The sequence below is a fragment of the Populus trichocarpa genome, chromosome 12 (assembly GCF_000002775.5).
Source record: "Populus trichocarpa isolate Nisqually-1 chromosome 12, P.trichocarpa_v4.1, whole genome shotgun sequence".
Taxonomy (NCBI): domain Eukaryota; kingdom Viridiplantae; phylum Streptophyta; class Magnoliopsida; order Malpighiales; family Salicaceae; genus Populus; species Populus trichocarpa.
This window is the reverse complement of record NC_037296.2, coordinates 326,568-349,990: the sequence shown is the minus strand read 5'-3', so window position 1 is coordinate 349,990 and position 23,423 is coordinate 326,568. Positions and strand designations below refer to the sequence as shown.

The 23,423-nt window shown below is 35.8% G+C and overlaps 1 protein-coding gene across 2 annotated transcripts; it reads left to right on the top strand.

Annotated features, from left to right (window-relative positions):
• Nucleotides 1-18,162: 18,162 nt before the first annotated feature.
• On the top strand, nucleotides 18,163-21,619 carry LOC7496451 (WAT1-related protein At1g43650). 2 transcript variants are annotated; one of them, XM_002317793.4, is made up of 7 exons: nucleotides 18,163-18,737; nucleotides 18,825-18,890; nucleotides 19,922-20,038; nucleotides 20,149-20,380; nucleotides 20,489-20,647; nucleotides 20,947-21,098; nucleotides 21,201-21,619. In XM_002317793.4, the coding sequence occupies exons 1-7, from the start codon at nucleotides 18,538-18,540 to the stop codon at nucleotides 21,406-21,408; spliced, it is 1,134 nt and encodes a 377-aa protein (XP_002317829.1). In that variant the 5' UTR covers nucleotides 18,163-18,537; the 3' UTR covers nucleotides 21,409-21,619. The 2 variants fall into 2 exon arrangements, with proteins under 2 accessions (XP_002317829.1, XP_052301926.1); XM_052445966.1 differs by having other exon boundaries at nucleotides 18,163-18,890.
• Nucleotides 21,620-23,423: the final 1,804 nt, after the last annotated feature.

Sequence of the window (23,423 nt, the reverse complement as noted above, 5' to 3'; positions counted from 1 at the left end):
TGCTAATTAGAACTTTCTTTTTAGCTCGTTTAGTGGTAGCTGTAAAAGCATCAAATTGATATTTTTATATGGTTTTCAATGTTTTTAATATGTCGATGTCTTTTTTTAAAAAAACATGTTATTTTAATGTATTTTTAATTAAAGAATATTTTAAAAAGTTCTCTGCACCGTATTATCAAACACATACTTAGTGGTAGATTTTTGAACATGAAAGACTAAATTATAATCACATTCATAAATCAAGGAATAGACAATAATTTATTTATAAATCATCAAACATTACATTGGAATGAAAATTTGCTAAAAGAACAGCCATTCATATGGAGTTTAGACCCATTCAAGATTCCTTAAGCAGGAAGGAATGTTTCTTTTCAACTAGTCAATAGAATTTTTATAGTAGTGGTTTTAGCATTGGTCAACATTAGCAAATAGGACAAGGATCAAATTAAGATAGAATGTATAGTGGAAGGATCAAAAAAGACAACATTAGCAAAAGGCGTGTGGCCAAAACATGTCAAGATCAGTTAACCAGAGGAGAAAGGCAAGTTTTGAGGCCATTAGTATAGAAATATCATGTCAAAAAAAATGATTGATGTAAGAGAGAGAGAGATCATGTGGATGGTGGGGTGGGCCCAGGAAATGGTGGGGATGGTATTTGATGATTGCTGATCTTATCATACTATAGGTGGGACCGCTGTTTTGGACCATTAATTTCTGGTTCATAGGATGATGCGATAAGAATCAAAATTGGTTGCTTCGTGCAAAGCAGTGTTTTAAAACCCGGATCGGCCCGGCTGGTCGACTCGGGATCCGGCCGACCCGGGCCTGGGACCGGTCCGGGTGAAGGCAAAAACCCGTTCGGGAATTGGCCCGGCGAAACCTGATCTACCCGGAGAGTCGACCCGGGATCCGGTCCATCCGGTCAAACCCGGGTGAGACCCGACCAATTTTTTTGATTAGGCTGGAAGATGGGAGTATTGAGGGAAAGATGGTGTTTTCGTTTGAGTGAAGCGAGAGAGATAGAACATTGAAAAAAGTGGAAGTCACTTTCGAAAGGTGTGATGATGTGTTGGCTAATCTCTCAAAGCATCAGAGAGAGTCTCACCACTTTTGAACTACAGCCGACGGTTCTAACTTATAAACAAGTTAAAAGAACCGAATGAGAGAGAGAGACATACAAAGACTTAAGAAGAGGTTAGAGAGGGAGGGAGGGGGGAGGAGCGGGAGGAGCGGGAGGAGTCAAGTTGAAGGCTGGAACCTTGATTGAATGATTCCCTCTGGGTTGGTGTTTTTGGGCGCTTTGTGTATCAGTACAAAGAAGTGAAGAACAGTAGCAGACTCAGTGATGAGGTCACAGGGATCTTTAATCTCATTTCTGACCAAACTCTGCCACACTTACCTCTAACTAAAGTTTTAAAAAAGGATTTTCAAAAGAACACGGCACCATGCCATGCCAAGCCAAAAAACAATGGTAGTCTTAATATGAATCCCCCACTGATTTCTTCAATGCAGACTAGTCATATTAATTATTAATCCACGTAACTAAATGTTTAATTAGTGAATAAATATGGTATAGGTTCAAGATATGCCATATTGTTCACTGCAATTTTTCTAATTATATAGTGTTTATCTTCACTTTTAATATATAGGAATTATTGAAAAGGATGAAATTATAATCCAATTAATGTTGAGATAATTTGTTTTAATTTTTTTTTTTTGTTGACCCGGGTCAACCCATCTGACCCGTGACCCGATCACTCAACCGGGTCGATGACCAGGTCGGGTTTCAAAACTATGGTGCAAAGGAAATCCTCTCGTCATAGCACAATCGTCCTAGGAATCAAAAATGATTCCAAAACAAACACCACATATATACACCCTCCAAGAAGGAAACTGTCACGGGGTTAAATTTTTCGCAACTAAACTTAACCCAATGCGGCAGTCTAGCCCCAACTAGACTCAGCCTTGCCTCACCCTTTCACTCGTGTTTTCCTACCACTATGTGTTTCGCTCACTCAAGGAGGTTCTCACACTCGCCTCGTCGTAGACAACAAATAAACACAAGCAACACAAGCACACTAGAGTTTTACAAGAATCCCTCTCAACCTTTATTTATCTCATCAACAAAGGAATACACAAAAATGGTGTGTGCTATGCACAAATCGCATGCTACACAGCAGAGGCTTGACAGCCTATTTATAGCCAAATGTGAGATTCCATCCTCACCCATAATCCCCTAATTTCGGGGCATAGTGGAGCATTATCTCCCCCATGATCACCCTTTACATGGACTAGTGGAGCACTACCTTCCCCATTATCCTTAGTGGGTTGGTGAAGCACTTTGTCCTCCATTATCTGGCCCCTCCACCCATGATTCTGCCTGCCCTCATAGCAGCCCCAATTGTCTGCCTTGTTGTGTCAGCTGCTGACTTAGAAAGTCCATTGTCTAAGCCCCACGTCCATGCCAAGTCGCCAGCTCAAAGACTTGCACAGACCCTTGCACGCTGCCTGCCGAATTCGTTTCTGCCGCAGTCCATCGCTGCCGAATTCTAGGCAATGTGCCTTCGTTGGCGCGCCCCGCGCCTAGACCTCTAACAAACCACCCCCACTAGAAGAGTCCGACGTCCTCGTCGGAATAGACGTGAGGTAGTCTTGTATTTGATCCTCAAATTGCCACAAGTCAGTATCTTTCTCCCATGAAACCTCCTCATTTTTCTTCCATTTTACTAAGAATTCTGTCCGCCGATTCTTTTTATGTTGGCCAAGACGACGATGGTCCATGATCTTGACGATCCCATCATCAAATTGCTTATGAATGGTAGGAGGAGCTCGTTGTGACTTGCTTCTTTTTGGATCCTCGTTGTCTTCATAAAAAGGTCGTAAGTAACTTACGTGAAACGTAGGATGAAGTTTCAGCCGTTCAGGCAGCTTCAGCCTATAGGCAACAGCGCCTACCTTTTCGATGACTTCGAAAGGTCCATCGTACCTTGGCACCAGCCCTCGGTGCTTCGTCCCCACAATTTTCTTCCAAATCTGCGGAGTTAACTTGAGCAACACCTTGTCGCCCACACTGAATTCCAGCAATCTTCGCTTTTGATTGGCATATTTGAGCATTCTTTTCCTTGCCTTGCGCAAGCTATCTTGCGCTTGCTCAAATAGCTCCTGCCGCTCCATCGCAAACCTGTATGCTGCTGGACTTTTCCCACCCGATATCTGCACTGCAATCTCCGCAGGAGTTTGGGGTTGAGCTCCCAAAACTAGCTCAAACGGACTTGCTTCCGTTGCCGAGGATTTTTGAAGATTGTAGCAAAACTGCGCACTATCTAGCAACTCCAACCAATTTCGTTGCATTGCTGTCATGTAGTGTCTCAAATATTCCTCTAGCAAAGCATTTATCCTTTCCGTCTGCCCATCGGTTTGCGGATGGTTCGCAGTTGAAAACTTCAGCCTTGTTCCCATCATGTTGAACAATGCTGTCCAGAATCTGCCCGTGAATCGCACATCGCGATCGCTCACAATGTCTGAAGGCACTCCAAAGTACTTCACCACGTTGCGGTAGAATAATTCGGCGGCCACTTCGGCTGTACACACCGTCGGGGCAGCGACAAACACCGCATACTTGGTGAATCTGTCCACAACAACCATGATTGTGTTCATGCCATCCACCTTTGGAAAACCAACAATAAAATCCATTGAAACCGACACCCAAGGCTTTTCTGGAATCGGCAGCGGCTGTAACAAGCCTGCCTCTTGTTGCCGCAAAGTCTTGTCTTGTTGACACACTAGACAAGTCCTTACGTAAAGTTCCACATCATCCTCCATCTTCGGCCAATAATAAGTTTGCGACAAGAGAGCAAGCATCCTTTCCCGGCCAGGATGTCCAGCCCACTGCGGATCATGCGTCTCCGTCATTAAGTATTTTCGCAGCTCTCCCTTTGGCACGAAGATTCGACCCCCTTTTTCATAGAGTAGGTCCTGCTCTAACCAATACCTCCATATTGTCCCTTCTCGTACAAGTTCCACCATTTTCTTGTACGCTGCATCCTCCGTAGCAGCTTGGCGAAGTCGATCCAGCATATCTGACTCCACCTGAACAATAGCAAGAATAGTAGCTATTACCTCGCGTCTGCTGAGTGCATCCGCAACCTGATTGTGGCTCCCCGGTTTGTGCTCCCATACGAAATCATATTCGGCCAGAAATTCCTGCCACCGAGGTTGTCGTTGCGACAATTTCTTTTGCGTCTTGAAGAATGTATTAGCAACATTGTCGGTCTTGACAATGAATTTTGGCCCCAGCAGATATACTCTCCATATGCCAAGGCAGTGCACAACTGCCGTCATTTCCTTCTCGTGTGTTGAGTAATTCCGCTCCGCATCACTTAGCTTCCTACTCTCGAAAGCAATCGGATGTCCCTCTTGAATGAGCACTCCACCAATAGCCCTATCCGAAGCATCAGTATTCACTTCAAATGGCTTCTCAAAATCAGGCAGCCCCAAAACTGGAGCTGACGCTACCGCTGTCTTCAGCTTCTCAAAAGCTTGCTCGCAGTCAACTGTCCATTCCCATCTCCGATCCTTCTTGAGAAGATCTGAGAGAGGAGTTGTCTTCTTGCTATATCCCTCAATGAACCGTCTATAGTAGTTTGCAAGCCCAAAAAATGACCTCAATTCCGGGACTGATTTTGGTGCTGTCCATTCAACGATGGCTTGGATCTTCCGTGGATCCATCTTCACCTGTCCTTCTCCAATTAAATGGCCTAAGAACATAATTTCAGATTTTGCAAACTCACATTTTTCCTTCTTTACATACAGTTCATGTTCTCTCAATCTACCTAAGACTTTAGAAAGATGAGTTACATGTTCTTCAATTCCTCTACTATAGATTACAATGTCATCTAAGTAGACTACAACAAAATTGTCTAAGAAATCATATAACACATCATTCATTAAATTACAAAACGTTGCTGGAGCATTTGTTAGGCCAAACGGCATAACTAGAAACTCGTACGAGCCATACCTCGTCACACAAGTAGTCTTATGCTCATCTCCGTCAGCAACTCTCACTTGCCAATACCCCGATCGCAAGTCCAACTTCGTAAAGATTGAGGCGCCACACAATCTGTCCATCAAATCCTGAATCAAAGGAATAGGATATTTGTTTTTGATTGTTACCTTGTTGAGTGCTCGGTAGTCCACACACATGCGAAGGCTCCCATCCGCCTTCTTTTGGAACAAAACCGGAGCACCATATGGAGCCTTGGAAGGTCGGACAAATCCTGAATCAATCAGCTCTTCCAACTGCTTCCTCAATTCGGCCAATTCTTTTGGCGACATTCGGTAGGGAGCTTGAGAAGGTGGCTTTGTCCCCGGCACCAGCTCAATTCGATGGTCGATGGCCCTCCTAGGCGGGAGTTTCTTTGGCAGCTGAGGCGACATCACCTCTTCGAATTGCTGCAGCACGCTAGCAATCTCTTTCGGCACCTCCTCACAATAGTCGGCTTTCTCCTCCACTATTGTTGCTAGAAAAACTTCCCCTCCTTTCCGCAATGCCTTCTCAATAGCAATTGCCGATATCAAGCTCTTCTTTCCTTTCACAATGTTCGCAATTGCGACGTTTATACATGGGATGAAACATGGGCATCCCTCACTCGCAACCATGATTCCATTGAGATATGGCATTAATACAATCTTGGCTTTCCGTAAGAAATCAAGGCCAAGAATAATGTCGTAATCATCAAGAGTTACGACCAACACATCTTGCTTACCTCTCCACCGATCCAGCACTATCGGCACATCGTAAGACATCCCAGCAATCCTTTGCGCCTTCGAGTTCACTGCCTTCATGGATGTCTGGCTATCACTCAGCCGCAAGCCAAGTTCCTTCACCAGCCGATCTGCCACAAACGTGTGGGTTGCGCCTGAATCCAGCATAACATTTATGTCTTTGCCATTTATCCCGATCTTCACATACATCAGGTTGTCTGAAGCCCCTGGCTTCCCTTTTCTCAATGTATCAATTCTCGCCAAGTCTTTCTCAACATGGCAGGTTTCGGCAGCCGCATCCCCTGATTCAGCTACCAGGCAGTTCAACACACGCATAGGATTGACGCGTGTGACTACCTCCTCTTCCTCATCGCTATTCCCAGCCCGAATAGCATTCAACTTCTCCCTCTTTGGGCATTCCCTCGCAAAGTGAGGACCATCACAAATGAAGCATGTAAGGTTCGGTTTAGTACCATTACCTGGTGTGCTCGTAAATTTTGACTTGCCTTTCTCCGCGGCAGTAGCCTTTCCAGCACCCCCACCAAACTTCTTCTTTGGCCATTCCTCCTTGCTCTTTCCCTTTGACTTGAAGGAGGCTGATTTATGGCTCTCTCTCATAGGAGCTTTATAGTCCACCAAGTTGTCCGCGGCAGCAATAGCAGAAGACAGATCCTTCACATTCTGTCGTCGTAGTTCCGCTTGCACCCAAGGTTGTAATCCGGACATAAAATTGAACAACCTGTCCTCCTCGGACATATTCTCGATATCGAGAATTAAAGAACTGAAAGACTTCACATAATCACGAACTGACCTGTCTTGTTTGAGTCTTTTCAATTCGTCTCGTGCAATCCACGATGTGTTGTTCGGGAGGAACTGCTCCTTCAGCTCCTTCTTGGGACGCTCCCATGTCTCAATCTTTGGACGTCCCGCACTTAGATCGTCTTTGGTTCTCATCCTCCACCAAAGCTTTGCATCACCCGTGAGATACATCACGGTGAGATCAACTTGTTCTGCTGCGCCTATCCTCGCAACACTGAAGTATTGCTCCATGTCCCATAAGAAATTTTCCAGCTCTTTGGAACTTCTTGCTCCACCAAAACATTTTGGTTCGGGCAACTTAGGCTTAGAAGAACTTACCCCAAGAGGAGTGTTTGTGACTGCCCTCTTTAGAACAGCAATCATCTCTTCAGCAGCAGCCAATCGCTCACTCGATTCTGCCGCAAGCGAGATGTACAAGCTCTCAGCCCGTTCAGCGCTTTCCATCGCTTCCTTCAAGCGATCCATTATAGAGCGATCTTCCTCTTCCTCGTCTGGCCCTATCAAATTCTCCAGACGTGTAATCCGTTCCCGAATGGCTTCCATGGCTTCGGGTTGCACGTTGTTGAATCAACCGTGCTCTGATACCAATTGTCACGGGGTTAAATTTTTCGCAACTAAACTTAACCCAATGCGGCAGTCTAGCCCCAACTAGACTCAGCCTTGCCTCACCCTTTCACTCGTGTTTTCCTACCACTATGTGTTTCGCTCACTCAAGGAGGTTCTCACACTCGCCTCGTCGTAGACAACAAATAAACACAAGCAACACAAGCACACTAGAGTTTTACAAGAATCCCTCTCAACCTTTATTTATCTCATCAACAAAGGAATACACAAAAATGGTGTGTGCTATGCACAAATCGCATGCTACACAGCAGAGGCTTGGCAACCTATTTATAGCCAAATGTGAGATTCCATCCTCACCCATAATCCCCTAATTTCGGGGCATAGTGGAGCATTATCTCCCCCATGATCACCCTTTACATGGACTAGTGGAGCACTACCTTCCCCATTATCCTTAGTGGGTTGGTGAAGCACTTTGTCCTCCATTATCTGGCCCCTCCACCCATGATTCTGCCTGCCCTCATAGCAGCCCCAATTGTCTGCCTTGCTGTGTCAGCTGCTGACTTAGAAAGTCCATTGTCTAAGCCCCACGTCCATGCCAAGTCGCCAGCTCAAAGACTTGCACAGACCCTTGCACGCTGCGTGCCGAATTCGTTTCTGCCGCAGTCCATCGCTGCCGAATTCTAGGCAATGTGCCTTCGTTGGCGCGCCCCGCGCCTAGACCTCTAACAGAAACCATTTTGCTGAAAGGAATAGGGCAATAAATATCTCCGTTTAATTCAGTGGAAAATTATGTGCGCATTATTTGTACATTAAGCTATGAGCATGCATCAAAGTGTGGTTAATTTGATTTGATTAACTACTTGACATAAATAAAATGAAGAGAGTTCTTTTGCATTTTTTAGAGAGAAAAAAAGTTACTTTGTTATGGGTCAGAAATGTTTATGATATTTGTTTTTCTCCAACCCAAGTTTTGTGGATATGAAGCAGAGAAGATGTTGAAATTACATCTAGATAATAAAATCCAACTCTTTGATTATTAAAACTCAGATAAAAAATCTAGATCACAGTTTAAGCTCTATTAATTAAAATAATATTATTTTAATTTTTTAAAAAATTATCTCAGATTTTGACTGTATCAACTAAATCATAATTAGGTCATTTAAATTATATTAGTTCAACTTTCACTTAATTTTTAAGAAAATCAACATGAACTAATCGAGTTTAATAGCTTGTTACAAATAAATTACATCAATTTACATTTACTTATTTTTTTGGGAGTAAGAACTCAATATTGAAAGGGACGGTGAGTTTCAATTTTGCACTTTCTTTTCGTCCAATATTGCACTTTATTTTTACCTTTTATTGGAACTCAATATTGAAAGGGACGGTGAGTTTTAGTTTTAATTCTAGGTGGGCTCGATTGGATTGCTTTGTTAAAAGAAATAATAACATGATCAATATCTTCAAATCAACATTAGTGATGTTCATATAACATTTTTTTGTACAATAGGATGTTTGGATCAATATCTTCAAAGCTGCTAAGTGCTTTTGATTGCACTAAAAAAATTACATCCATGTTCAGACTTATATATTTTTCAAGAAATTAATTATTTATATAAAAAAATGGAGGATACTTAATATTTTACAACAAAACTAAGCCTGTGAGAGTTTACTTTGCACGAATAGATATCTATGTTGACAAATTATTTGCCTCTTGAGGTTGAAGATCATGTCGTTTAAAATGAAATTAACGCATTATAAGCTAATTATGTGGATTCCAACTCATAATTAGTTTCATGTTAAGAGCATGATTTCATGTTTTACTTAAGAAACATTGATTAGCACTTAGCAGCTTTAAAAAATATATATTATAAGCCTTTTCTTTTTTTAAAAAAAAAAAAACAAAGAATGGTTGCGTCGAGTTAGAGTTGATATGAATTGACATATATGCCACTTGAAGCTGAAGGCCTTTGCATTTAAAATTAGGTTAATCCATCTGGTGAGTAAGCTATTTATTGTGGTTTCCAACTTCAAAATTGGAGAATCAATTATATTGTGGATTAGTGATAAAATTTAAAAGAAGGAGCATTCTTGATTTCTTTCATGTTAAAAGCATTAATTACATGCCCTGCTTTAAAAAAAATCATGATTAATTTGCTATACCATACTTGTTTTAACAAAAAAAAATAGAGTGAATCATGCATTGACTGAATAAATATAACTATACATTTCAAACCTCTGTATTTCGTATCAATATGTTAAAGAGTGTGGATTATATCTCATTTGGTTTATAACTAGATATCTTGTCCGCGTGTTCTTGCAAGTCAAACAATTACTTTAATATAAGTTAAAAAAAATCCAACAACAACAACAAATAAACTGACAAAAAAAACCCACATCTGAACCTATTTAGATTATCACACAACCCAATGTTAACCTAACTGAAAAAAAAAAAAAGAGTCAATCTTAAAAAAAAAACAAATAACAAAAAATATTGACTTAAAAAAAGGGATAAAAAAAATCAAGCAAACATATGCTAGAAATATCGCAATTATTCAAAACAAAAAAAATTTCAATTCAAAAAAAATTAGTACCAAACTTGAAGATTAAAAAATCATAGGGGGTGAAATTAAAAATCATTTGTAATATGATAGAATATTTATAGATTTCAAAATGGAGGGCGTGAAATATAAAAAAATTGTCGACGGCTAACCCAATATAATCAAATAAAAAATAAAATAAAAATAGAGAATTAAACAAAAAAAAAAAAGTAAAAAAAAAGGATAAAAAATAAGACAACATCAATTTAGAAAAATAAAAAAAATAGGATAAATCTCTTAAACCTGATTTAATATCTAAAAGCCGCATCTATTGAAATTTTTTACCTAGATTCAATCAAGAAGCATAATTTTCAACCAATTTAATTCTAAAGGATGAGATCGGAAAAAATTATAAAAATTAAGAAAAATCATAGGTGGTGAAATTGTAAACATCTGTAAAAACTATGTAAACCCGAACAACATCATAAACATGGTCAAATCTTAAAAAGCTTGCAACCTATAGAATCCTGAATCCGAATTCTATCAATAAGTTTATTACAAGGCAATTTAAAAATATAAATTTAAAAACCACAAAACTACGTAAACCCGAACAACATCATCAATATGTAAGGTTCCTATCAACTTGATTCCCTGTTGACTTTAAATTGTGCAAACTGAATTGTGTTTTCTTGGCACCAATGACTTCGCACTAATATATATATATATATATAACTTGTTTCTCATGATCCAAAGTCTTTTCATTCCTTGAATTGATATACTTTGATTTTTCCTTTTTCTATTCTAAAAAAAATAATTTAAACTATGGAATTATGTATACATAATTGAAAAAAAATTGATAATCAAAGTCAGTGAATATTTCACGCGAGGAGAAGTCCCTTAATTCACTAATACTAAGTTACTAGATGTTAATAAATTGAGTTGCCGGATATTCATGTTAATTAATAAAATAAACTATTAATTAATAAAATAAAAATGGTTTGAAACTAGATAGGATGAATAAGAAAGAACTATTGATTAATAGAGAGGATAAATAACATCATTAGACTCTTCCTCTAAGTCACCTACTACTAAGTTACTTCCACATGAAGTACTTTAAAGCTAAGTGATTAAATTGCACATTAGTGGGTTTTGTTTGTTTTTCGTTTCAAAAACGCTTTTTAAAAAAATTGATTTTTTTTTTGTTTCAAATTAATATTTCAAAAACTAAGTTATTAAGAGTCATTTCCTTCTTTTAGCAATAATAAATGAGAAACAAATATTTCTTGCAAAATATTAATGAGAGATAAATATTCGTTATAAAATATTAATAGTGATAGAAATATATTAGGTCCTTAAAAGATTTTTATACTACTAGGAATATAGAAAAATGTTACTTGAAACTAATGAATTAATCCCAATTATAGAACAAGATGATCATGATGTTGGCATCAAAAAGTTGATATTTCAAATCTAAATTATCAATGATTTGAAATTTATCAAACATGAGACTGTGTCAAATATTTAGGAAGAATTTTATACATCTAAGGATAAAATATCACTTACACAATATCATACCCTTTTATATTAAAATTCATAAGAATAAATAAATAAAAACTTGTAGCTCAACATATGGCTTATAATACTAATTAGAACTTTATTTTTAGCTTATCTAGTGGTAATCGTAAGAGTATCAAATTAATATTTTTTTATATGGTTTTCAATGTTTTTAAAAACATGTTATTTCGATATATTTGAATATTTTTTAGGATTTAATAATTAAAAAAATAAAGTAAGAATAAAAACCTTGGAAATATGTAAGGTTCCTTTCAAATTGCGCAAACTAAATTGTTGTCTATTGGCAAAGAAATAATTACGCAAAGCAATGGGGGCACTAACGACTTTGCACTTATGGATCATACTTTTTGTATGCGCTCGGTAATGTACGGCAGTTTAATTATTTTCCAAATGTATTCTTTATTTGAAAATATATTAATATGGCATTTTTAAAATTTATTTTTAATGTTTAATATAAATATATTAAAATCATAAAAAAACATAAAAAAATAAATATTGATTTCTTAAAAGGATTAGATAGTGTTTTAGAGGTTGCTAATATTTCTTAAATTAATTAATCCTTTTAGTATTAAAAATAACTAAATAGTTATTTGACAAATCTTGATTAGTAATATTTTGTTTTTTTTAAAATACTTTTCAGGCTTATCATTCCTTCAATTGATATACTTTGATTTTTCCTTTTTCTATTTTAAATAAAAAATAATTAAACTATGGGATTATGCATACGTAACTGAAATAAAAAAAAATTGATAAGCAAAGTCATGTTCACCTCCTTATGTCCAATCCAATCCAAGCAATGGAGCACTAATGACTTTGCACATATATCATTTCTCATTACCTAAAAGTCTTTCTGTGTGATTCATAATGTTGTGCAATATATTTTTTGAATGTATTTTTTAATTGAAAATATATTTAATTCTTTTTAATTTTAATATATATAAACACATCAAAAACATTAAAAAACACAAAATATTTAATTTAATGCTTTTTTAGGCAATATGTTTTTATAAAAAAAACAAAAGCTACCATAGTGTCAAAAAAACATTTCATTAATTAATGAGAATAAGAATAGGAACATGCATGACAATATTGATTTTCTGAATGGATTAAATATCTTTTCTGGGGATAGGTTGTTGGAAGAAAAAGGATAATTATTTTCCTTTCCCCTCTTTTCAGCTGAAATCAGTTGTGCTCAGAAAAAGGATAATTATTTTCAGGGATTGTTTTTCATGCGATTGTTCATTCTAAAATGCAAAACTAAGAGTCTGTCGCTGAAGTTTCCTAAATATGCATGGTGGTGTAGAACCGCTCAGACTATTATTTTACAAGTTAGACATGAAGGAATTTCAGAGCAGCGTACCGGAAATTAAAACAATATTTAGTGAAAGTTTAGGAATAACATTACTGAACCATTACCGGAAAACAGAGCAGCGTACTAAAACTGACAAAGATTGGAGTTCCAAGGTTCTTGCCCTCAAGATTACCGGAAAGATCTTCATCTGGGCTGTCCTTTTCCTCCTTGACCTCCAAGTCTTCGCAACCAGTAAGTGGTTCTGAATATGGAACTGCAGGTTGAATTATTCAATTGCAAATATTTCCATACAATCAAGACCCTTTGTTGACTATACAAGAGTGTTGGAAACACGGCAAAATTAATTTCCAAGCTAGTGGAGGCCTAAAAGATCTTTCTATCTCAGCATCAACAAGGGAAAACCAATCTTCATTTTGGTCTGTCCTTTTCCTCCTTGACCTCCAAGTCTTCGCAGCCAGTAAGTGGTTCTGAATATGGAACTGCAGGTTGAATTACTGATCAATTGCAAATATTTCCATTGTCGACTATAGCAATCACTATTTACAGAAGGTAAGGTTCCTATCAACTTTCCTTGTGGACTCAAAATTGTGCAAAATCATGCCCCCACTAAGTAGTTGTTGCTAGACTAAAGGAAAGCAAGGCAAAGTAATAATTACGCCAAGCACTAATGACTTTGCACTTATATATCGTTTTTCACGACCCAAAAAAGAGTACTGAGCGTTGGAAACACGGCAATATTAATTAATTTCCGAAATTACCATTTTTGTTGAGATAAAGTCTATGTGAGTGATGTGCAGCAAGTCTGCGTGCTAATTAGAACTTCCTTTGTAGCTTGTTTTGTGGTAACTATACTTTTTATATTATCACATCAATCTTTCAATTATACTGACCGTAGTATTCCCTTAAATTACCGTGAAAAAAATAATTAAAACAAAGTAATAAAAACGATGACGTGTCATTTTTACAAACAAAATTACTTACGGAATGTATTCCGTCAGTAAAATCTATCGGTAAATTCGTTGGTAAACTGTAAACATTGTTCATCATGTCAATTACAAAGGGAATTACCAACAGAAAATTCTGTCATTATTTTCCACAGAGCTCTAGAACTGTTCACTTCCTAATTGCACTGTTAATTACTGTTCTTTACAGATAAAATCACCGACGGATTGAAAAGTTGTCGGTGTTATTTGGCGGTTTTCTGAAAAATTTCGATTAAATTAAAAATTTAAATTAAATATCACAGACGAAATCACCGATAGATTGAAAAGTCGTCGGTAATATTTGGCGGTTTCTAAAAATCTTTGATTAAATTGAAAATTTAAATTAAATATTACTGACGGAATCACCAATGAAATGATTAAAAATATTAATATTTAATTATTCATCGGTAAAACCATCGGTAAAACGCCCCAATAAAAAGCCTAGAATCCCTAATTTCACAACAGACGGAGCTCCTTTCTTCTTCTTCTTCTTCCCCATATGTAAAAAACATCAATATTCATTTCTTTCTCTCCCCTTCTCTCCTCAACTATTTCTCTTCTCCTCTATGCTCAGGTATGTATTCTTCTCATTTCTTCTTCTTTCTTCACATTTTTTTTAATTAATATACTTTACAAATTTGTTTTTGTTTTTCTCTTCTTAGCTTCACTTGCAACCACATTAAGGTACAATTTTTCTTTTTCTTTTTTTTTGTGTTTTTTTCACTATATTTGTTATTTTATTTTATTTTTAATTGTTTTTGTTCTTAATAATTGTATGAATATTGTTGTAGGATTTTTTTCATATGAGATCAATTTTTAGTTGATTTATTTATAGGATTTTTAAATTTTTAGCAATCATAACATCATTTTTTTCATATGAAATTTTTTAGTTGAATTTATTTTTTCATGTTATTTATTTGTTGCAAATTTGTTTGAGTTGATTTTCGTCTTTTTTTTTCCAATCGTTTTGAATATTATAGAGTGTTGATTTATATTAATTTAATTATTTTATAGTTTTGTAAAACGGATTTTTTTAAAATAATTACCGACGGAATTATATACGGTATTTTTTCGAGGGAAATACTGGCGGAATGAAGCGGGTAATTTTTTTTGCGCGCTTTTTCCGTCAGCAAATCCATCGGTAATAATATTTTTTTATTACCAACGGACTTATCGACAAAAAAATTACCGATGAAAGATTCACCGACGGAGCATTTCTGTCAGTGATTTTGTTAGTAAATTACTTACCAACAGAATGATAGTACAAATACCGACGGAAAATTCCGTCGGTAAATATAAAGATTGTGGTAGTGGGTCTGACAACTCGCCAGAGGCTCAGCAAGTAGCTAAACTCGAGAGTGTTGGGCTAGCAGCTCGTCAGACCCACGTCCACTTGGGCTCATCGAATATCTGAATCCAAGAATGTTGGGTTTGGAAGCTTGCCAAACTTATGTCCACTTGGACATAAGCGCGTAGTTGAACCTAAGAATAATGAGACTGACAGCTTGTCAGATCCATGTTAATTGAGGCTCAACGCATAGCTTAACTCAATGATATTGGGTTTAGCGGCTCACAAAATCCATGTTTGTTTGGGTTCAGTGCATAGCTGAACGAAGAATATTGGGTTTGACATATCGCCAGATTTATTTTTGCTTGGGCTCACCGTGTAGCTGAGCCCAAGAACATTAGGTCAGGCAACTCTTTAGATCCATATCTGTTTGGAAGCTTGTCAGACCTATGCTCACTTGGGCTCTACTCTTAACCACGCCGAAGGGCGTTGAGCTTGAAAACAAACTAGACCCATGTCATCTAGACCTGATATTCTATCAAGCATTGGGCACTCCGAGCCAGAATTCTGGCAACAGCAAAAACAATTCATTGATAAATGAAAATTCCGGCAACAGCAAAAAAATTTGAGAAATGCAATTCGGAATGTTTTCCACTCCCTTCAAGTTACTTGTAACACCACTTCTAGAGTTTCGACAAGTCACTTCCTCAATGGAAACACAGTGGTTTTTTTATATTGAAGAAACATCTAGTCTAGGTAATGAAAAGATTAGCTGGTTAAAGTTAAGGGAACTTGTGAAGGAAAAAATAAAACACATACAGTACTCAAAAGTTGCACTAAATTCCATGGAGCACAAGATCAGAAGAAAAAGATCATTGATGGATGATATGTGAATCTTAGAAGCAGGCATTTCCCTCAACTGATTAAGCCCACCTCTGGATTTCGAGAAAGAGCTCTTAAAAAAATGGGAATGCTATTTGACTTATGTTCGATCCCTTGGGAAACATCAATGGCCAGAAACAATGAAAGGAAAGTTCAGCAGAGTCAGGAACTTTATAGAAATCGGTTTCCTGTCCTCCTAGAATGGTTGTGTAGATGGATCAGATAGACTGGGTATTCTTGAAACACTATCCTTCCCTTTCTTGGCATTTGATCCCCAACTCCTCTATCATGTATTTCCAACCATCAATAGGTCTAAATATGCGAGTCTTGATAAAGCTAGCTATCTGCAAGTAGTCAAAGAAAATTGTTAGTTTAACTGGAAAGAGTCGAAAGACATGATGACTAGGCTGGATAGTATATTCATTGCTTCATTATTTATCTTCTAATTTTTTACACTTCATAGAGGACCTATATCATGAGACTACCTGAATAAGCTAGCAGAAAACATTGTATCACACTGACTACAAACAAAACGCACCTTAATTCTTAGTCCATACAAATTCAAAATAGCTTTTAGGGAGCTTCGTTGGATTCTGTAATGTAGAAGAAAGGTAGCATTATTGCTTCATAATGATAAAGTGAATCACCTCCATTTTTATTTCTATCACCAGGAGAAGAATCAACTCCATTATAATGCTTTTTTTATTGCTTCAATCGTTCTCATCAGGAGAAGAATACCCCAACATAGCATTCATAGCCTCCTCCTGCTGCTTCTCAATCTCCATGGTCCATCATCCACGATGAATTCTTTGCTTCTTCAATTTGTAATCCTTTTCCATATTCTCCAAACTATAAAGTGAATCACCTCCATTTTTATTTCTATCACCTTGTGGCTGCGGCTGGATTTTCCGCCGCTCGATCACTGCTGCAGGTTAACTCACTAAGCTGTTTGAAGGAAAGTGGCCTTTTTCAATTGATTTTGAAGTAAGGAAAGCAATGTTCCAACTGAAAATAAATTAGGAGCACAGTGCACGAACCAAAGCTAGCATCCTTGCAGATGATCCTGAGTTCCCTTATAATGCTTTAGACTTGTTAGTATCTGCTGATCGAGGGATTAGTTAATTGGACTAATCACAGAAAAACTAGAATAAACATTATGCGGTCCACGCCTGCCATTGAAGAACTAAAACGGAATGTGGATTGTTCAGCCTTTGGAAAACCTGGTAGAGCTAGAATTGGTGGGGTACTGAGGGATCATAAAGGTGTGGTGTTGTGTCTTTTCTCGGCTTTTGTTGGAATCAAGGAGTCAAATGAAACTGAATTACTTGCAGTTTTGAAAGCTTTGGAATTAGCAGCTTCAAGAGACGAGTTATGTGGAAAAAGATTTATGATTGAATCAGATTCAGCAAACGTGGTTAACTGGATGAGAGATAAGTCGAAACGTCCATGGAAATTTCATGATATCTTCATAAGAGCTGCTAGATTTATGGCAGTGTTGAAACTGGTGCATTATGCTCCTTGTAGCATGGCTCTAACAAATATTTTAATCTATCTTCTGTCTTTCTTTCTCAGAAATGAATTGGGTGATTGGTGGTCTTGGTTGTTATATTGCAGAAGACACCATCAGAGGTCGTGGTTGCTAATATTACGTGTGTTATTTTGTTTTGGTGAAGTCATGATGGGATGTGAAGAGATGGAATTGGGTGATTCTGAAGAATGTTTGAATTTTAGCTTGGTGTGATGATTTGCAGGATGAATATAGCTAGATCAGGAGTTGGGGGTTATATTGTGATGTATTCATTAGTTTTTCTGGTTTGTTCTTGCTGGGGTTTTCTTGCTCTCTCATATCAGTTATCTTATATGGTGGCTATTGTTTGTATCTGTGATATGGGAGCAATCTGGAAGTGTATTTAAAGAAGAGAAGTTGATACTCTGTTATTCAACGCTGCGGATAAGGGAAAGGTCAACGATGAAGATCTTGTGTGGCTGGTGTTCAATTGAAGAACAATACTGATAGTAGTAACCAACCATCTTGTTTTTTCTTTGCTTGTCTACAAATTTGATGATGCTGATTTTGCAGCCTAAAAATTCATTACTTTCACTTGAAAGGAGCACAGGAATAGCCAGTTCAAAGACCAGCAGTGGCACTGCTGCTGGGGTAAAGAGCAACTCAGGAATCTGCCTATTGTATATAGATTTTTTCAATTCGATATCTAGTTCCTTCATTTTTTTTATGGGTAGGTCCTTCATTTTTTTAGTATGATGGAAAAAAATAATAATTTTATTAATGATAGAAGCCTAGTAAAACTATAACACTTTCCCTAGCTATATATACAATGCAAGAACCATGAAGCACTCGATTTTTCGGTCTGCTACTATGTGATGCCGTCATTTGTTTAGCGTGATTTACAAAAATAATAATTTTATTAGTGATGGTAACCTAGTTAAACTACAACACTTTCCCTAGCTTAATTAGCCAAAAAACAAGGCCAGCCAAGCATGCGTGGATGCCACAGTGACCATCTTCCACGGGCAGATAGTTTTATGACTTCCGCCGGCACCTGTACATGTCATGTTTTCTCAGCCCTCTTCACCAACTTTCCTTATAATGCCCTAATGCAATTAATCAAGCCCTTTATTTAGCTTACTTTTTTCCTACACCATCTCAAAAGGATTTGATGCAAAAAAAAATAAAAACAGTGCCATTTATATAGAATCTAAAACAAAAACAAAAGGGATTTGACCAATCCTCTCTACTATAAATCTAACATAGAGAGGAGAGGCAGAGGCAGAGGCAGAGCTAGAGAATAGATGGAGGGAGGGAGGGTAAAGAAATGTTTTGTCTCATCACAAGCAGTGATGGGCATGTTGATGGTTCAAGTGATGGCAACAGGAATGCAATTGCTTTCCAAAATCATATTGAATAATGGAACATTTGTGCTTGCACTTATGACCTATAGGCATATAGTTGCTGCCGTTTGCATGGCTCCCTTTGCTTTCTACTTTGAAAGGTATGTCATCTTGTCATCAATCAATTTCGTCTCTTTGTCTTTGACACCATTTTTCTCAATTTCTTTTTATTACTGCTGTGGTTGCAGAGGCATGATCAAAAGTAAGATGAATTGGTCTGTTTTTTTCTGGCTTTTTGTTAATTCCTTGTGTGGGTAAGTAATTTTCCTTTCTAGTATGAACATTTTTGCTGTGTTTTGAATGATATCGCATTCAAATTAATTTAAATTCACACTTATTGGACTGAATAGAACTAAATCATATGATATTTGAATTTAATTTCAATAAATCAATAAATTTCAAAAGAGAAAAACATAACCCAATTAAAAGGATAACGATTGATTTAACAAATAATCAAGAGAATAAGGAATTAAACACAGAAAAAAAAAAGATTTTTATATCATACAACACTATCATTTACTTGCATTTGTGTGTTTTATTATACAATCAAAGAAAATATTTTTTTTCTTGAAATTTTTTCTTCTTATATTTCTTAACATGGCATTACTTTAATTATACTACGGCAAAAAAAAAATTTCACATTGCATCACATTTATTATTTCCTCATTAATGTTCATTTCTTTTACCATTTTTGGAGTCATCATTTAAATGTGTATGGCTGCAATTGAATCACAATTAATAGCATGCATTTCAGACTAAACAACTTAGTCTTGTTGTCTTTTGACTTAGGTAGAATATATAGTGTTAACAAAGTATTTTATTTAATGCTATTTTCAAAAGAATGCTGATATCGTGAGTAAAATTAGTGATATATGAATATTTATTGAACCTTTATTTGTAGTATTTGATGTATAAAATCATATAAAACAATATTTATTTATTTAACCTTTCTTAACACACCTTAAAAAGTATTATCATATAAAACAATATTTATTAATTTAACCTTTCTTAACACACCTTAAAAAGTATTGTAAGAATTAGAATTGATTTAAAATGTGGCCCCTTTTTAATGTGATTAAATAACTACAAAAAATATGCAAATGACTCGATTAAATTACTTTTTATACTTCAAGCAAATTCATGAATTAATTAACCTTTTGAAATTGTATCTTGCGACTCAAGATTGGCGATTCTAATCTTAATATATACAAATGGAAGAAGATGCATCCTATATGTCCACGTTATAAGAAGATATATATAACACAAATGTAAGCATATGACGCAGGATATTGTTTGCTATGGGATTGTTCTATTACGGTCTCAAAGATACCTCAGCTACATATGCTGTCAACTTCCTCAACTTGGTCCCAATAGTAACCTTTGTTTTCTCCATCATCTTGAGGTACTTTGATTTATTTTAATCCCAAATTCACTACATAGATTCAAATATATGTACCATACATTTTGGTAGCTTTATATAATTCCGAATATTAAAACTAACCAAGTGGTTAGACTTGAGAAATTAGGACTGAGTACTCGAGCGGGGAAAATCAAGATATCAGGAGCCATATTATGCGTTTCAGGAGCTATGATAGCTTGTCTTTACAAGGGAAGAACATTCCACCTTATTCATAAAACTCTTCAACATCATGTTCAAGTCAAGTCATCTGTGCTTCATAAGACTCGTGGTACAATCTTGCTCATTGGCAGTTGCTTGTCTTATTCTTCATGGTATATATTGCAGGTTTGTATCAATGTATTATTAGCACTTTCAATATCTATCCTTAATCAGCCATGACCAAGTCATTTTGAATGGCTATGTGATTCAGCTACTTGCTTGTGACTTTGATAGGCCAAATTGCTCAAGGTTTTCCCATTCAAATATCATACAACCATGATCACTTGTATCTTCGCTTCCATCCAATCAGCAGCAATAGGTCTATGCATTGATAGAAGTAACGCTGCTTGGAAGCTAGAGTGGAATCTGCAGCTACTTACCATCATCTACTCAGTAAGTCTATTGACCAATTTACTAGATATAAGTAACTATACCCAGAAATTAATTCTTGGAGATAATTAATTATGAATGATGATATCTGATGTTCCACTAGGAAAGTACTGCTTATAATCTCAAGGTATCAAGTCTCTCCTCGATAAATATTTTTACAAGATTAACCCATCACAAAGTTCTAAGCTAGTTAAAGGTGGGATAGCGTATCTCATAAGGAACCAGTCATATAATTATGGATATGGACTTGTATCGTCAATGATGTTTCTCACAAGTTAACACATGGGATTTAATCTTTGCAGGGATCCTTAGCCTCAGCTGCAACATTTTGCTTGATTAGTTGGGCTGTTGTTAGAAGAGGCCCTTCTTATCCTCCTATGTTCAACCCATTGACACTAATTTTTGTGGCAGTTTTGGAAGCTCTCATAATTGGTGCGGAAATCACTGCTGGCCAGTATGTTCTTTCCTTCTTTTTTTTTTTAACAATTAATTTATTGTTTCCAAAATCCAACCTCACATCTTATTGCTAATTAAATGGAAATTACTATGATTGCAGATTGCTGGGCATGGTTTTGATAATAATCGGTTTGTACTCCTTTTTGTTGGGAAAAACCAAGGAGATGAAAAACATGCCCAAGTCGAATATAGAAGCTGCAGAAGCTGCCACGACAGTAGAATCTACAAAGGTTCAGCCAGCTTCTCCTCTTACTACCACTAATGAAGACATAGAATCTGGTTCTGTCAAGGATGTTGTAAATCCTTGAAGAGTGAACACAATGTACGTATATCTCTGCATTTCGTTAGGATCTAAATTAATTTGAGAATAAATCCTTTGATTACAAGTTTAGAAACAACTCAATGGTTTTATTAAGGATGCATTGTAAATCCTTGAAGAGTGAACAGAACGTATATCTTTGCCTTTTCTTTGGGATCCAAATTTGAGAATAAATCCTTCGATTACAAATTTAGAAATAACTCGGTGGATTTTATTTGGGAGGCAATATTCGCACTCCTAAAAAGCTTAGATCAAGTCGATTTACATGAGCTCATGAATCCATCATTATAATATAATATAGTTTCACCACCACTTCAATGTATAAATTAACTTCTTAGTAGAAAGATTTCTATTCTTCTGGAAAGAATTTTTTCTCATCTTAGAGTTATGATTCTATGTATGTTTTTTTTTTTTTTTTTTGATAATCATCGAGAGTGATTCTATGTATGTTTTGTTAATTGAGTTATTAGAAATTCAAGTTCATGAATGATAATATGGGTATTGGATTTTGAATTTGTCCCGTCATGAACAACTTAATCTCAGACAATAAGTTTAGTTTTCCAAAAAAAAAAAGTCTTTTTTCATAAATAAAAAAAAAACTTGAAGATTATTTTTACTTTTTCAAGAAACAATAATTTATAATAGTCGTCTTTATTTTTTGTGTGTGTAATAATCTAACTATAAAATTTATTCTTATTTCATTCAAATTAAAAATTATCATAAAAAAATCACATTTATTAGATCTTAAATAAGGAATTTTTTATATTATGTTTTACAAATAAAAATTAAACTTGGTGACACAACAAATATGGTTGCAGAAATATGAGGCAGGTTGTAGAAATATAATTACTGAATTTGATTCTCAAGAAGCTAGTAGGTTTCCTGAGCATGGGATTAAATGCTATTTTTATCCCCATTTTCCCTTGATTTCTGAGCTCGGAGACTTAAAGAAGGAAAATTGGTTATGCTCTTTCAAGCATTTCGTGAAGCTAATGCGTGTTCTGATTTTTTTAGATAAACAAGGGTTACTCTTCCTTGGTTCCTCTTCATATTCCACAATCCCTCAAAAAGTAATTTAAAAATAATAATAAGGATTAACCACAACAATCGAAACTCCATGCACTTAGTTTCGAAACCTCTCTGTGTTTTCTACAAATAGGAAGCTTCTGGTTCTCTTTTAACACGTGTTACTATGTACAATTTACCAAGACTGCCTGAAAGTTGGAGTGGAATCTACTCCGTTAGCTTTTTGACCAATTTACATGCTATTAATTGCTATAAGAACACAAATTATGTGTATAATTAATTCAATGCTGGGGACAAATTAATGATGGGCTGGTGATATAAATGATTAATTTAATTTAAAAAAATTTAAAATGTTTTAAATTTTTTTTATTTTTAAATATTTTTATATACTTATATTAAAAAAAATTAAAAAATTAAAAAATATATTATATTAATATATTTATAAATAAAAATACTTTAAAAAATAACTACAACCAACATTTTATATACTCGTACTCGTAAAAATGTAGCTGATTGATTAAGAGGTGGGATAAGAACTTGCTAGACGGTGAATTATGCCACGTTTCCTACAAATGTGCATTGACCTCTTCCCTGCTCTTGTGGACAATATATAGATCTAGTTTCAACCGACAATTTATTTATGCATCTGTCTAATATTTCTGAGCCACACTCAAAAAACATGAGTTTGAGTAGAACTATAACATTAGAGCCTGATAACCCTAATTTATATTTATATTTAATCTTTTAAAATTACCAAACAACTCCTAACCTAGAAAAGGATAAAAATACCCTTGAAATCATACTTATTCTTTGAATTTAAGGGCAATTCCATAATGTTATTGTTTAAAAATAAAAATACAAAAAAACCTTTCTAATTTTTTACTTTTAAAGGTATTATCATAATTTTATTATTCAAATCATTGTTAAAAAACAAAAGAACCCCTTAAAACAAAATTAATTTTTTTTCTCTTTAAAAAC